This window comes from Schistocerca gregaria, chromosome 3 (genome assembly GCF_023897955.1).
Source record: "Schistocerca gregaria isolate iqSchGreg1 chromosome 3, iqSchGreg1.2, whole genome shotgun sequence".
In the NCBI taxonomy this organism is placed as follows: Eukaryota; Metazoa; Arthropoda; class Insecta; order Orthoptera; family Acrididae; genus Schistocerca; species Schistocerca gregaria.
The window spans coordinates 942,237,126-942,252,740 of NC_064922.1; the positions used below are offsets into that span (position 1 = coordinate 942,237,126).

Genomic DNA, 15,615 nt, shown 5'->3' on the forward strand with positions numbered 1-15,615 from the left:
ACCAACTTTCTCTTCCGAATGCAAAAATATTTTGTTGAGCCCAACCTACATAGGTAGGAATGATCATCAAAATAAAATAAGAGAAATCAGAGCTCGAACAGAAAGGTTTAGGTGTTCGTTTTTCCCGCTCGCTGTTCGGGAGTGGAATAGTAGAGAGATAGTACGATTGTGGTTCGATGAACCCTCTGCCAAGCACTTAAACGTGAATTGCAGAGTAGTCATGTAGATGTAGATGTAGAAACTGCAGTTCATAACCAATAGATTGTGGTCAGAGTCCACATCTGCACCTGGAAACCTGGTTCCTGAATCTCTGTCTTACCATTATGTAATCTATCTGATACGTTCTAGTATCTCCAGGCTTCTTCCATGCATACAACCTTCTTTCATGATTTTTGAACCAAGTGTTAGCTATGATTAAGTTATGCTCTGTGCAAAATTCTACCAGACGGCTTCCTCTTTCATTTCTTACCCCCAATCCATATTCACCTACTAAGTTTCCTTCTCTCCCTTTTCCTACTATCAAATTCCAGTCACCCATGACTATTAAATTTTCATCTCCCCTCACTATCTGAATAATTTCTTTTATCTCATCATACATTTCATCAATTTCTTCATCATCTGCAGAGCTAGTTGGCATATAAACTTGTACTACCATAGTAGGTGTGGGCTTCATGTCTATCTTTGCCACAATAATGTGTTCAGTATGCTTTTTGCAGTAGATTACCCTCACTCCTATTTTTCTATTCGTTATTAAACCTACTCCTGCATTGCCCCTATTTGATTTGGTATTTATAACCCTGTATTCACCTGACCAAAAGTCTTGTTCCTCCTGCCACCAAACTTCACTAATTCCCACTATAACTTTAACCGACCCATTTCCCTTTTTACATTTTCTAACCTACCTGCCCGATTAAGGGATCGGGCATTCCACGCTCTGATCTGTAGAACGCCAGTTTTCTTTCTCCTGATAACAACACCCTGTAATTAAAAATACCAACGCATATATGCCTCACAACCAAAGTTATCCGATTCATTTGAGGGAAAACCAAAGTAACAATAAACAACGAGAATCTTATCATCAATATGACATATGCCAAAATCAGAAGACTAACATTCCAGCATCCATGATTAGGAAATTTCAAGGCAGTTCTACATTCATAGGTTTATGACAACTTAACACGTTACCAGGAAAATCACTCAATATGTCGCTAAGCATGTACAGAAACATAATATGCAAGTGGCTTACAGAAAAAGTTGCTTATGCAGGTGTCTAGAAAGTGTGCTAGGGAGCAACTTCTTTATTTAAAAAATGATGGAATAGAAAGTATTTTAGGTATTTTAAAATTTTATTTCATTAGTTTTTGAAAATGATGTCTTGAAGGTCATCCTCTTTCTGCTCGATGCATTTGGAGAGTCGAACTCACGAGGGAAATTCCCCCATCACAGCCCCATCAGATTTAGTCGTAAGATGGCCCAGTGAATAGCCCACCAAAAACTGAACACAGATCAAGTGTGAAAACAGGAAGACAGTGTACTGAACTGTGGGGGAAAAAATTAGAAACAGTGAACAGTCCAAGCTTAACAAGTGCAATATCACGATAAACTGAACAACCTTGGCATCACGGTTAAGTGCTCATAGCATTGGACTGTAAATTGGATGAACCGTGTTCAAATCTCTAACACCTAAATCGGGCATGGAGCCATATCTCACTCGCTTACCAGGTGTACAAATTAGGTGCGTTGATAAGAGATTACTACCATATGACATGCATACTGTCACTAATGCCATGTATGACAGACCAAACGTGTTTTCTGGTGGAAGATTCGGTTGACTTGTCGCCTTGTCATCGAATATTTGCAGTTCCACTCTGAAAGCTACTTGCTTCTGGCTGCTAACAGAGTAGTTGCGCAGAATCAACTGTCATCATAGGTCCCTACCTTACACATTACTGCTACAAATGAATGTCATACCATTATACAGACACAAATTAGAATACAGAGAACAGAAAAATAATAACAATAACAATAATAATAATAATAATAGATTTGGCATGAGGAAGGTTTGAACATGGCTCCCCTGCTTGTCAATCCAGTACCGTGAGCACTTAGCCAAGATGCTGTTGCTCTTTCAGGCTGCTCGATATTGCACTTCTTGTCCTTGGACCGTTAATTGTTTCTATTTTGCTATTATTTTTTACAATTCAGTATAGATCTGCATTTAGATTTTGACAGGCTGTCCACTGGGTCCTCTTACCAGCAGCATGAACACCGCTCACCCAGTGTCCATGGATGACTGCTATACACTGAAATAGCACAGTAACATATTTGCAAAGTGTGCTGGCCACTGAAGATCACCCTTCAAAGAGATCAGATGGTCAGGAAAGTGTTTGTGCAAGAGTTTCATTGATGTTCATGCTGCGTGAGCCGCAGTGCTGTCTTGCTGGCACTAGACATCCCCAATTCCATTTCTTTAAGTTTGGGAAGAAAACATTCCTTAACATCTGGACGTAACACTCAGAAGAGACTATAACGGCCTTATCATTCTCTTCAAAAAACCGTGGGCCAACAATGCCAGTTTCAGATAACGCGTACTAAACAGGATGTTCTGCATGCAGGAGACACTCGTGAAGCACTCGGCAGTTCATGCCACTCCAATATTGCAAATTTTGTTTATTCATGCACCCAGACAAATGAAAGAGTGTCTCATTGCTTAAGAAAAAAGGGGTGTCATGAGGCAGCTTTTCAATTAAGGCTTTACATATATTTTTTCGTGAAACTAAATCACATGGCTTGAGGGTGTGCACACTGCCAATTTCTACAGATGGAATTTCACGCATTCATGAAGACTTTGTCTCGCTGTGTGATCATAAATCGCAAGAGAAGTTGCTCATTTGCATGTATATCACTTTGGGAATTCAAAATACTCAGCCTCTTTTTCTCTATGTTTTTTGGTGTTCTGGTATTTCTTGGAGATCAAGGTTTCTTTTTCTGCACACTACCAATATCCATAAACATGTATACCCATGTAACAATTGATTTTCGATCACAAACATAGCCTTCAGGCATGATATTAAACTTTTCCTGAATACACGCTGGGTTTTGATGATTCAATAGCCATTCGAAAATTAAGTCGCCACATCGTGCAGTAGCGTTGTCGCTTCCCACGCCCGGGTTCCCGGGTTCGTTTCCCGGCGGGGTCAGTTTTAAGTTCTAGGGGACTGATGACCAGAGATGTTAAGTCCCTTAGTGCTCAGAGCCATTTGGACCATTAAGTCACCACACAAATGCACGCTCTTCCCCCACCACTTCATGATCACCACTAAACTACCCCCAAAAAAGTTAGGTCCTACCCTTTCAAATTCACTCAACCCCACACAATAATGAGGAACGGTTGCTGAGTAGCATGTTTTTCAAATCGGAAAGAAGTTACTGTGTCACACCCTGTATAATGAACACATCACGTGCTGTACAAAGAACAATTGTATCCTTGCTCAATAATAGTAACTGAGTAATGGACTAGTAACGTTTGTATCTTACCATGCCCTTTAACAAGGTATTTACACTGAACAGCCAGAACATTATGACCACCGACCTGCTATCGATATAAAGCCACCCAGGCGAAAGCAGCGTCACCTGCCGAGGACGACTGCTAGTCAGACACATGCACAGTGCACGTAGAATCAGTGAGCATGCTGTCCACGTGTAGAAGGGGAAAGGCGCGCGATCTATCTGAATTTTACCGAGGGAAGATTGTGATGGCCTGGAGGCTCAGCGCGATCATTTTGGAAACTGTATGACTCGTCAGAAGTTCAAGGAGTGCTGCAGTGAGCAGCTTCAACACTAGGTGAAACCATGTTCAGACATCGTGGGGTTGGGCAGCCACCCCTAATTACAGATGTCCGACGTCATAGGCTCATCGGACTGGTAAAACAGAACAAGCACCGAACTGTGTCAGAACTAATATCAGACTTCAATGCTGGGAAGGTTATAAGTGTCTCTGAACACACAGTACACCAAATACTCCTCCACAGCCGATTACCTGTGCATTTGCCAATGTTAACACCACATTGGCAACTACAACTGAAATGCACATTTGACCATCGCCACTGGACATTTGGCACAGTGGCAGACCACTGCACGGTCTGATGAACCTCCATAGCTCCTCCATCATGCTGTTGGGAGGGCGTGAATCCATCATCTTCCAGGGGAACAGCTCCCTGACAACTGTATTGGGGGACAGAAACAAGCTGGCAGTGGCTCCATTATGCTCTGGGGAACATTCATGCCTTCATGATTATCTTGTTTCCTGATGGCAGTAGCATTTTTCAATGAGATAAAGCACCATGTCACAAGGGCAGAAGCGTGATGGAGTGGTTCGAAGAACACAATGCCCAGTTCCAGTTGATGTGCTGGCCCCCCAACTCGTCAGATGTGAACCCGATCGAACACAACTAGGATGTGACTGAATGAGGCATCTGAGCTAATACCCCCCCCCCCCCCCCAAGGAAGTTATGGGAATTCCGTGACTTGCATGCACGTCCCTCTGTACACAAAATAATGACATTGATTGTCTCTACGTGCTTAAAGAAGGCTAATAAATAAATAATCAAACCATAAAATTGACTGTTTACACTAACTTTTATTATTTCCATTGGTATTTTGTTTCATTTTTTAATACTTTAGAAGCACCAAATGTAATGAGTTTCACATTTGGTAACTTACATTCATAAAACCTCTCATACTCACTCTCGTCTTATCTATTATTCATACTTTGTAAGCTTTGTGAAACCAAAACTACAGTATAATGATAAAGATTCAAAATTACTGTTGAATGCAATAAAAATTTCTCAACTATAATTCAAGAATATAAATGTTTTGTGAAAGTACAATGCAATAAAATTACATGGAGTATACGGTAGCAAACAAGTTTTCTTAAATACATATGGCAAACAGAGGAATAAAATACATATAAATAACATTTACAAGAAACAACCAGTGCACGAACATTCCATGGATAAATAGCATAACAAAGGCAGAAGGGGAAAACCTGCATACAAATTATTGGTCGAATTACTTACATCTTTTGTTAGCTGACAGAATTATACGAGCCGAACAATAACACACACATGAAAATTAAGACACATTTCTTCCATAGCAATCTTCCTATATGTCGTTGCAGTTTCTGAAAACTGTACTTCGAATTTTCATCAAAATAAGAATAATTTTATTGTAAGATATTATTTTATCTACATAGCAGCTGTGGATGTATCATGTCAGAAGCTCTAATATTGCTCACATCTGGCAAAATGCACTTTGATTAACTTTATATTCAATATTAGAAGTTCTAAAAGCAACTTTCATAAAATAAATAATGCTGTGGTGATCTATAATGACTACAAGCAGATGCGAAACCAGCAATATGCTAAGAGACACAATAACATTACCATTAATTTACCATGCACTCAAAAACAAATGGTAACCAAATATTATTTACAAAAATGCAAGAACAATGGATTGAATACAATGCTGCATAACTGTGAACATGTGCAAAGCATCAGCTTCCTCTGCACTGAATAGTTTTAACTCACCAACTCTGCACATAGTGCAGGATACTTTTCCTGAGCATGCAACAAGAAAAGAACAACAAGCATTGAGTGAAGGTGGTGTCTGTGGATGTAGGTTAGTGGATTAGAAAAAAATGTGGATTAGAAAAAATGGCCAGCATCAATGGCAAAAAAAGTAATTCCAGCACTGCACCAATCCTCCAAAAATGTGGTGGCATGAATGAAAGGCAAAAACTGTTTTCAAACAATCAGTGTAAACTGATATTAATGATCACTGCCTCACCTTCACTTCAATATGCATTTGATAACTTTTTTAATAACAAGGAGAAAATAAATCTGGCAGTGCAAAATTAATATAGTGAAACTTGATTTTATGAATGAAAAATGATGATTATGTAAGTTATTTTTTTATCATGGTCATAATGTTGGTAAAAAAGGGAGTACTGACATATACAAATAACTAGTAAGTATATTGACAATATGTAAGTAATCAGTAACGTTTACACTGAGGTGACAGAAATCATGAAATACCTCCTAATATTGTGTTGGATCTCCTTTTGCCTGGCACTGCAGCAACTCGATGTGGCATGGACTCAAGTTGTTGGAAATCCTCTAAGCGGAAATACTAAGCAATGTTGCCTCTATAGCCAACTCTAACTAGCAAAGTGTTGCCGGTGGAGGATTTTGTGCATGAACTGATTTCTCAATTATGTCTCATATATGGTCGATGGGACTCATATCGTGTGATCTGAATGGCTAAATCATTTGCTCGAATTGTCCAGAATGTTCTTGAAACCAGTCACGAACAGCTGTGGCCCAGTGGCATCATTGTTTGGGAACATGGCAAGTCCATGAATGCAAATCTTCTCCATGTAGCTGAACATAACCATTTCCAGTACTTCCTTGTTCACAACTTGGGTCCATGGCTTTGTGGGGCCTGCGCCACACTTAAACCCTGCCATTAACTCTTACCAACTGCAGTCTGGACTCATATCTGACCAGGTCTAGGGTCCAACAGATATGGTCACGAGCCAAGGAGAGGTGCTGCCAGCAATGTCAAGCTGTTAGCAAAGGCACTAATGTCAGTTGTCTGCTGCCATAGCCCATTAATGTCAAATTTCGCCACACTGTCCTAACAGATACGTTTGTTGTACATGCCACATTTATTTCTGCAATTATTTCATGTAATGTTGCTTGTCTGTTAACACTGACACTCTTCGAAAACGCCGCTGCTCTTGGTTGTTAAGTGAAGGCTAAGGCTTTCGGCCAGTTTGTTGTCTGACGTGGAAGGTAACAACGTGAAATTTGGTATTCTTGGCACACTTTTGACACTGTAGATCTCAGAATATTGAATACCCCAATGATTTCCAGAATGGAATTTCCCATGCGTCTACACTACATACGGCGAGAGAAGAGCTCTGACAGTTGGCGCGGCCATGGCACACGTATTTTGTGTACCCACAACAGCCAATCTGGTCATGAGCTTTTGTTTATGTTACTGTGGCAATGCCCCAGTCTTGCCATAGTGCTGGGTGACCGCTGCTTTCAGTCAGTTGCGCCACGTGCTACGTTTGGTTCTTCGTGTATACGTGTGCATTCCGCTACTTCTGCGAGTCTCTTGGCGTGTGTATAAGTGGAAAATGGCTGCCTGCAGAGCAGAGAAGATGGCTTTTGGGAAAGGGACTACACTGAAATCGCAAGCGTGTTTACTTTGAAAGGCCTTTGATATCAGTGAGTTAAGTGGTTGACAGAGTGGCAGAAGCATTGAACATCTCTACAGCGACAGTGAAGATAGTCACAAATGATAAAGAGGCTGCCAATTCAGCTGAGAGCCCTATTATTGTGACGCCTGGAAAGCCAAGGAAGAGATGTTGTGTGACAAACAGACAAATTTGACGAAAGTGCTATCAGGCAACACATATATGAGTACTACAGCAAGAAGTAGTGCCGACACTTAAAAAGTTGAAGGCATCACTATCGGACAGTGGTTTGTTCACAGATAGAACGACTAGTCTCTCCATTGTTTTTAAAAAATTTGGGTTCCGTTGGAAAAAGTTCTCAGGACAAAAGGTATTAATTGAACACTGGCATTGTAGCATCGAGATGACTTTTCCTGCACAAGTTGCTAGCAGTGAATCTGGAAAATGTAATATTGATTGACGAAACATGGGTCAATGTGCGTCACGCGCGTTCCATCGCATGGACAGACGACACGCATCATCGAACTACGAGTGTGCCAACTGGTAAGAGAGGGCGACTAATTATAGTTCATGCTGGCTCTATGAACAGTTTTGTGCCTCGTGCTATGATGAAGTTTCAGTCAAAAAGAAACTGTCGACCACCACGAGGAGATGAATGCAGATACATTCAAAGACTGGTTCATTACTCGTTTGCTACCAAATGTCAGTTCTGGTGGTGATTTTGTAATGGACAATGTACCGTACCATTCTGTACAATTAAATAAGGCACCAAAGGGTGCTGCAAGGAGAGACGAAATAGTCAGCTGGTTGAAAGATAATAAAATAGGCTTTAAACAGAATATGCGGAAAGCAGAACTTCGGGATTTAGTGAAACGATACAAGCCACAGAAGATGCATTATGTGATTGATACAGTAGCAGAGTACCACGCTCACAAAGCTATATGTATACCATCATACAACTGCCATTACTATGCAACTGGACTCAACTGGGCTCAAATAAAAGCAGATATTGCAGAGCGAAACAAAACCTTTACGTTGCAAGACACAGAGAGGCTGGTAAATGAGGTTGTCACATGAATAGCGCCAGAAAATTGAAAGAATGTCGTGAACTACATGTGTTAAGAGATTACAAAGTCAAATATAGAAGAAGGTGTAAGAGAAGAATCCGCTCATCATATTGTAACTTCTTTATCAGACAATGAGGACGGCAGCAGCGAAGATACTGAAGACTGTGGTTGTGGTGAGAGATGACCAATCAGATGGACGACGATCCTGAGATTTCCGTTCTCCCACACGAAAAATAGAGGAAACTTCCTTATTCAATATTTTACACTTAAACATTTGTGCAATTACCTTGTTAATGTTGAAAATCTGCTTGTGTGTAATTTTTATTTTGGCTGGAACCATAGTCACAGTAATTTTTGTTAATGATGTTACCGCTGTTTGATGGTCATAATTTTTATTTTATTGTTATACGATCCAGAGTTCAGCCATAGGCCATTTTCAAGTACAGTAACTTGTTTATATGTGGAAAGGTATCAGACTGACCTGAAATATAGCAAAAGCTGAACCGCGTAACAATAAAATAAAAATTGTTACAGTCAAATGGCTGCAACATCATTAAATAAAATATTTGTGTGTGTGTTTGTGCAAGGTGACAAACACTGGTAGCGCATGTGAAAAAAATATTCCATCAAGGAACACATCGGTTAGCAGGATGCTGCCCCTAGGGGAATGCTGCAATGAATGACGCAGCATTGTTAGGTTCTGAAGAGGCCGAGTGTTGCCGCAGGCTGAAGGTTGGGACAGGAAGGTCCGCCACCCCAATCCCCCACCACTGGTTCTCTGCCTGTCCGTATCAAATCCTGGCAACTGCACTGCCAGCTGTAAGAGCTCTTCTCTGGATGTATGGAGTATATCTCCAACTAAGATTGCAACTTCAACGTCTGTTAATTCCCACTGTGTGGCCACAATCACAGTGGAAACCTTTTCACATGAATTGTATGAGTACAAACGACTGCTCCACCAATGCCCTATCCTTTTATGTCTCGTGTAGGTGATACTAGCGCCATCTGTGTATGTGCATATCGCTATCCCATGACTTTTGCCACCTCAATGTATAATGCACTTTTCATGTATGAAAAAGTTTTATGAACAAGAACAAAAAGCAATATAGGCTACTACTAAACTGAGGAGACTGGCATGAGATATGGAAAGTAAATAGCAAGCCAGCATCCAAATTATCAATAGTATTTTCTGAAAATGACAAAATGATTTGAGTTTAATCATTCACAATATAACTGTAAGATAACTATGTGTGCACATCAATGAATGAGGATTACAATAATAGGAAATTCAAATCGCACCATACAGCACAGCAGATGTCTCTGATAAGGACATAGCAACAGAAGTGGATTACTGAATGAAAAAACGCTTAAGTAGCATCCCCTGGTTATGCAATACTGCAGGAAACATTCATTGACATTGACTGACAAAGAAGACATGAGGAGTGACAGAAATGAGATGACAACTCAAGTTATTCATATACAATAACACATAAATTAGTGATAATGTAGTAATAATTCAAACTTTGAGAGACACTCTCTGCAGTGAGTGAAGGTAACACATTCAACTGTGAATCCTAATTATAAGATCAGACCACATCAGGAGCACTAACAAAACACTACACCAGAATGATGGTAGAGAGTAGTAGCAACAAGGACTCTCAAAACAATGTTGTTTTATTGCTTTAATGCTGATGAAAATGGAACAATAAGAGGAAAGATCTGCAAGAAAATATTCAACAACAATATGCATTATGTGTGCTGGGACAAATATGTGGACAATAACTCAAATTAGCTATTAACAATAATATTAACCAAAGTTTCTTTCAATGGTTTTCAAAATCCGCACGTAATACACACAATGGATAATCACACAATTGAGAAACAAACAGCACTGATGTATATGTCCTAACACAAAGTAAGTTATGGTAAATCAATGAGCTAGATACTTCTGATGTGAATGTAAGTCTTTACAAGAAAGATTTCTGAATTAGTTTTAAGTTTACTTTTTTTTAGAGAAGAAATTTATGTGGCCTGTCACAATATTTAAAACTATATGCATCTTGAGTTTATATAAATTTTGTTGGGGCAGAAGGAAAAATTGGAAGACCTTCCAAACTAGTGGAAAAGATAGAATGATGCCTTAACTTATTTATGCTGTGGTATGATATATAAGATTTGTTTTAAATATGAGCACATGAAGAGATTATTCAAAGTATTTGATGTAATATAAATATACTTCCAGAAATTATCTATAGTCTGTTTCAAAACCTTGGGCTCACAATACACTGCTCTTACTTAATGTTGTAGGATGTAAAGATTTTTCTGGTAAAGATCTAAAAATAAATTCAAAACAAATTCCCACATTTTACCATTGTAAATCAAATTATTTTAGCTTTTGTTATCCTCAATATCCTATTTAAAGTTGGTCTTTATTTTCCTTTTACTTCCCCAGCTACACTTAAAGCTTGCGAACATTATATTCTTTGCTTTATCCTATTACATTTTTCTTTTTTGATGATGTAAATTATCTGAAACTCTTGACTACTGTGACAACTGCTACCAAGAACTTTTAACGTATCGCAATACAAGAATTTACTTTAATTTTAGTCTAAATGTCTCAGTTCCTAGTGTTTGTAGCTTTTCCACTTGCTGATTGTTTGCATATTTGGCTAACTATATTTCAGCTGCAATATTATGAAGAGGAGAGTTGCTACTCAGCGTATAGCGGGGATGCTGAGTCTCAGATAGGCACAACAAAAAGACTGTCACACAATAATCTTTCAGCCAACAAGGTCTTCGTCAAAAATAGACAACACACGCGCGCTCACACACACGACCACAGTTTTTGGCAGCTGAAGCCAGACTGGCTTCAGCTGCCAGAGACTGTTGTCATAAGTGTGTGTGTGTGTGTGTGTGTGTGTGTGTGTGTTTTTTTTTTTTCACAGACCTCGTTGGCCGAAAGCTTACAGTGTGAGAGTCCTTTTGTTGTGCCTATCTGCGACTCAGCCTCTCCACTGTATGGTGAATAGCAACTATCCTTTTCTTATAATATTATTGTTACATACCATCCTGGATTTTCCATTGTTACAGTATAGCTGCATCATTTAATGAAATTGTGACATCATACTATTAATGATGTCAACAGTTTACAACTTTGTTACTGGGACACTGTTCAGCCTACAACTTGAAAATGATAAATGACCACAAAATATTTATCTGTTGTTTCACAGTACTTTTTACATGTATAAATAATCCGAACGTAAATCAACATTCTTCTAAAAAGAAAGGGGGAAGGCAATTGATATATAATTTATAGTAGTTTTCACTGCACTTTCAGTTTAAGCTTCTTATGCATGTGTCAATTATTTTTGGTAATGCATCTATGGAGTATGTATGAGGAATCTGTTTTACATGTTATTATTGTACTGATTATGCTCAAAAGTTACCTAAGCAAAATATATTTCATGATAACAAATGCAGTGACTGACCAACAGTGTTGCTGAATAATTTAGATCATCATCACCATCACCATCACCACCACCACCACCACCACCACCACCACCACCACCACCACCACGAACATCATCACCATAACATAACAAAAACAAACAGCAGGGTATGAACTGGATGGGAGTCCCCTCTTTACATTGTAAAAAAGGCAATGAACAAGTGTACATGGAAAAGGAACAAATGGTTGTGGCAAGGGAAATTTTCCAAAATCATTAATTTTTCACAATAACTGAATAGTAAATATGTACAACGTTCCACAGTCAGCAAAGCCATTACCAAATTAGGTGTACTTCCCGTGTATCACTGCATTATGATCTCAATACATTTAGCGAGTGATATTCAGTGTGTCATTTGAAGAGTGAACATATTTTGTAATTGAGCCAGGCTATGGACATTTTTTAAAAAAAGCAGTGAGCCTGTGTAGTGAATGAGTGTCCAGATGCAGTCTCAATAAATTACTTGCAACTGCATTCAGCTACTAAAATTCAACAAATCTGTACCAGTATGATGAACATACAGGAGTCACAAATCAAGTATTGGTCGTGATTATGATGCCACTGAGGTTGGCAGCAACTGTGAAGATATTATGATTATGATGATGACTTATTCAGTTATTTAACTTTGTGAACATGTAGAGTACAAATGCAGTTTGATCATTGGTAATTTTTACATTAAAAGAAGAATTTACCTGTAAATAATGTGTTATTTATCTTTCCCTACAAAATAATTACCAGTACATCAGATAATGTGAATACCTTCCTCACTAAAAAAGGTTTTCATCTTTCCAATTATGTACATCAATACTTTCCCTCACAATCTACCTCAAGAAGATCATCCAAACCAGAAATGAAACGGAGCTTCACATGAAACCCAGAGATCAATTATATGATTTTTTCTTGTGCAGTACATGTAAGTCAAGAGAAATGACAGATTCTGAAAGTAATTTTAGCAAAACACAATGTGCATAGAATGATGCAGTATACAAGAAATCACCTTTGCAAAAAATAATACCAATATAACCATTTCCTTCAAACTGACACTACTGACTTATTTCCACAGCAGTTTTTCAAATAAAGTTAACAAGTGAAAGGTCAGATACTAGACTCATTGCATACACTTTGGGATCAATCTGAAATCAAATGGGAATAATGTTCTGCTACTGACAACATATGAGTGACATCACTCACTCCATTAAAAGATAGTATAAGAGTTTTCATTTTGGCACATTTAAAAAAATTGTTCAATTAAATAAAAAACTTCATGAAGAACTACAAGCATACAGCTTGTGTATGATGTATTGTTCTCACTAAAAAGACCTAAAATATCACAAATGAATAAATACAATATGGAAAGGGTACATTGCTTCTCACCACACACAGCTGGCAACGAGTTCCACAAAGGCATAAAAAAATAATGGTAGAAATATTTGCAGTCACACACATTTCTTCCTCAGAAGTAGAAAACACATATATTCATGAAACAAACTCTCACACATATCGCCACTGTCTCCAGGCACTAATGCTTGAATGCAACTGTCTCTGATGTGAACAGCTGTCTAACTGGATTGGGTAGTGAGGGTAAGGAAGAGGCATGAAGGTGGGGAGGGGGGAGATATGGCAGGGTAGTGAATGGGGAAAATGCTAGTGTTGCCTGTGAGAGCATGCAGGGACATGGTGGGAACACAATAGGGCTGCTAGGTGCAGGATCAGGAAGCTGCAGTGGGTAGGAAGGAGAAGAGGAGAGAAGAAAAGAAGAGAAAGGAATATGTAAGTGCATTGGTGGGATATAAGGCATGTGCAGAACTAGAGTGGGAGCAATGAATCTGATAGGCAGGTAGAGGATAAGGAGTAGCAAAGGTGCATGGCAGAGCAGTTTCAGGGGTGAAGGATATGGTGTAGGGAGAGTTCCTGTCTGTGCAATTCAGAAAAGCTGGTGTTTGTGGCACGAATCCACAAGGCACAGGCTGTGAAACAGTCATGTTGGGCATAATTTTCAGTAACTGGGTGGTCCAGCTACGTCTTTGTCACAGTTTGGCCATGGCCATTCATGCGGACAGGCAACTTGTTAGTTGTCATGCCCACACAGAATGTGGGACAGTAGTTGCAGTTAAAGTTGTAGATCACACAGCTGCCTCTGATGGGGTAGAAGATGCCCTACCCTGTCCCCATCATGTCCTTGTATGCTCCCACAGCCAGCACTAGCATCTTCCTCACTCCTACCCTACTATACCCCCTCCTCCCAGCACAATGATTCTTCCTTACCTCCATTACACAACCCAACTAAATTGCGCCTCATGTCAGTTGCAGTCAGTCGGGTATTGTGTGTGTGAATTATTGTTGTATGAAAGTGTGTTATTTCTAATTCTGAAGAAGAACTTTGCCCAAAAGCTGAAACACTCCTAGCATCCTTTTTCATTGTGGCTGTCAGTGACTCAGGTCTATGACGTGAGTAGCTAGCTACCCTTTCCATATTGTTGTTATTCCATCCTGGACTTCCCACGATTTGATTTTGACAAACAAACGACTACTGAATGAGATGTCAGAATATGCAAGAGTGGCCACGTATGAGAACAGCAGAGAACATTGTTTTTAATGATATTTTAATATCCTAATTAATGTTTTGAGTACATGCTATGTTTATGTATCACAAAGCTATCCAGTCAGAATCTTCTTGAAATCTCTTATCAATATTCAGTATGTTACATTTGGGAAAAGTGCATAAGAAATGCAAGATTGAGATCACAAACAATTTGCTACAACATTCAATTATCTATCTATTAACTCTACTCCTGTGAGAATGGTGAGTGTCCTGTTCTACTAATGTACATATTTGCAATTATAGGCACATACAGAACTATATATTACAGTTAATGTTACAGAATATCATGGAAGGAAGCAATATTGGATCTAACAATATAATATCAAACTGACACTGTGAACAGTTTTGATTTTAGGTGCACCTGATTTTCTTCTATGCTACAAGTGACTGTGGGAAGTTTTGGTGCAGTATAATTAAGTGGCTGTTTGCAGTAAACCATGGACAGTGCTCAGGATAATGTAGATCTAACAATACAATATGAAATATGTCTAATTATCCACTTATCCCTAATACCAAACCATAGAGAAGCAAGTCCTACCAGCAACATGTGAGCACCTAACACTACACAATTGCTCTATCAATATTTAATTTTCAAAATCATGAGAAATGACTTGCCATATGGAGTGAGGTAAAGGAACACCACATCCAACACAGCAAAATATATCAACAAAAATGCTGAATAAGATGATTTGCATCCAAAAACTTTAACTTTTGCAGAAAACTGCAGATCAACTGAACCAAATATTTTTCAGCACAAAACTGTATTTCAGTTTAGAAAAGCTGTTCTTTGAACATTAAGCATAAAAATAATAAACAAAATGAAAACGAAGGCAGCTTGTAAACACATCAGTATAGACTACCTTTTGCTCTCTGTTCATGTATGCCTAAAAAAAGTTTTTATATCATCATCCATAAGCATTCATAAAGGCAAATTAGATTATGTTAAAGCATATGATTAGATAATTAGAGCAGCTTGCCTGAAGAGAGTACAGCAGCCTGAATAACAATAACAAACTAACAAACAATAAATTCCTAAAACAAGAAGGCAGCATTGCAAATACAAGGTAAACAAATAGTATTAATTAATTGCTGACTGTTTCCCACATTCCTGAAAACATTTGGTTTAATACTGAAAACTGATTTCCTTAATACAATTTGACAGCACAGTGTTTCAGA

The 15,615-nt window shown here is 38.7% G+C and overlaps 1 protein-coding gene across 9 annotated transcripts in view; it reads right to left on the minus strand.

Moving 5' to 3' along the window:
• The window catches only part of LOC126355863 (protein FAM135A), a 528,171-nt gene that overhangs the window by 189,520 nt on the left and 323,036 nt on the right, over window positions 1–15,615 (minus strand). For 7 of the 9 annotated variants that reach the window (XM_050006353.1, XM_050006355.1, XM_050006354.1 and 4 more), the window contains one exon: window positions 5,589–5,618. The exons of the other annotated variants lie outside the window; for them this stretch is intronic. In XM_050006353.1, the coding sequence (XP_049862310.1) occupies window positions 5,589–5,618 (30 nt within the window). The remainder of the gene's footprint in view (window positions 1–5,588; window positions 5,619–15,615) is intronic. 9 annotated transcript variants of the gene reach the window in all.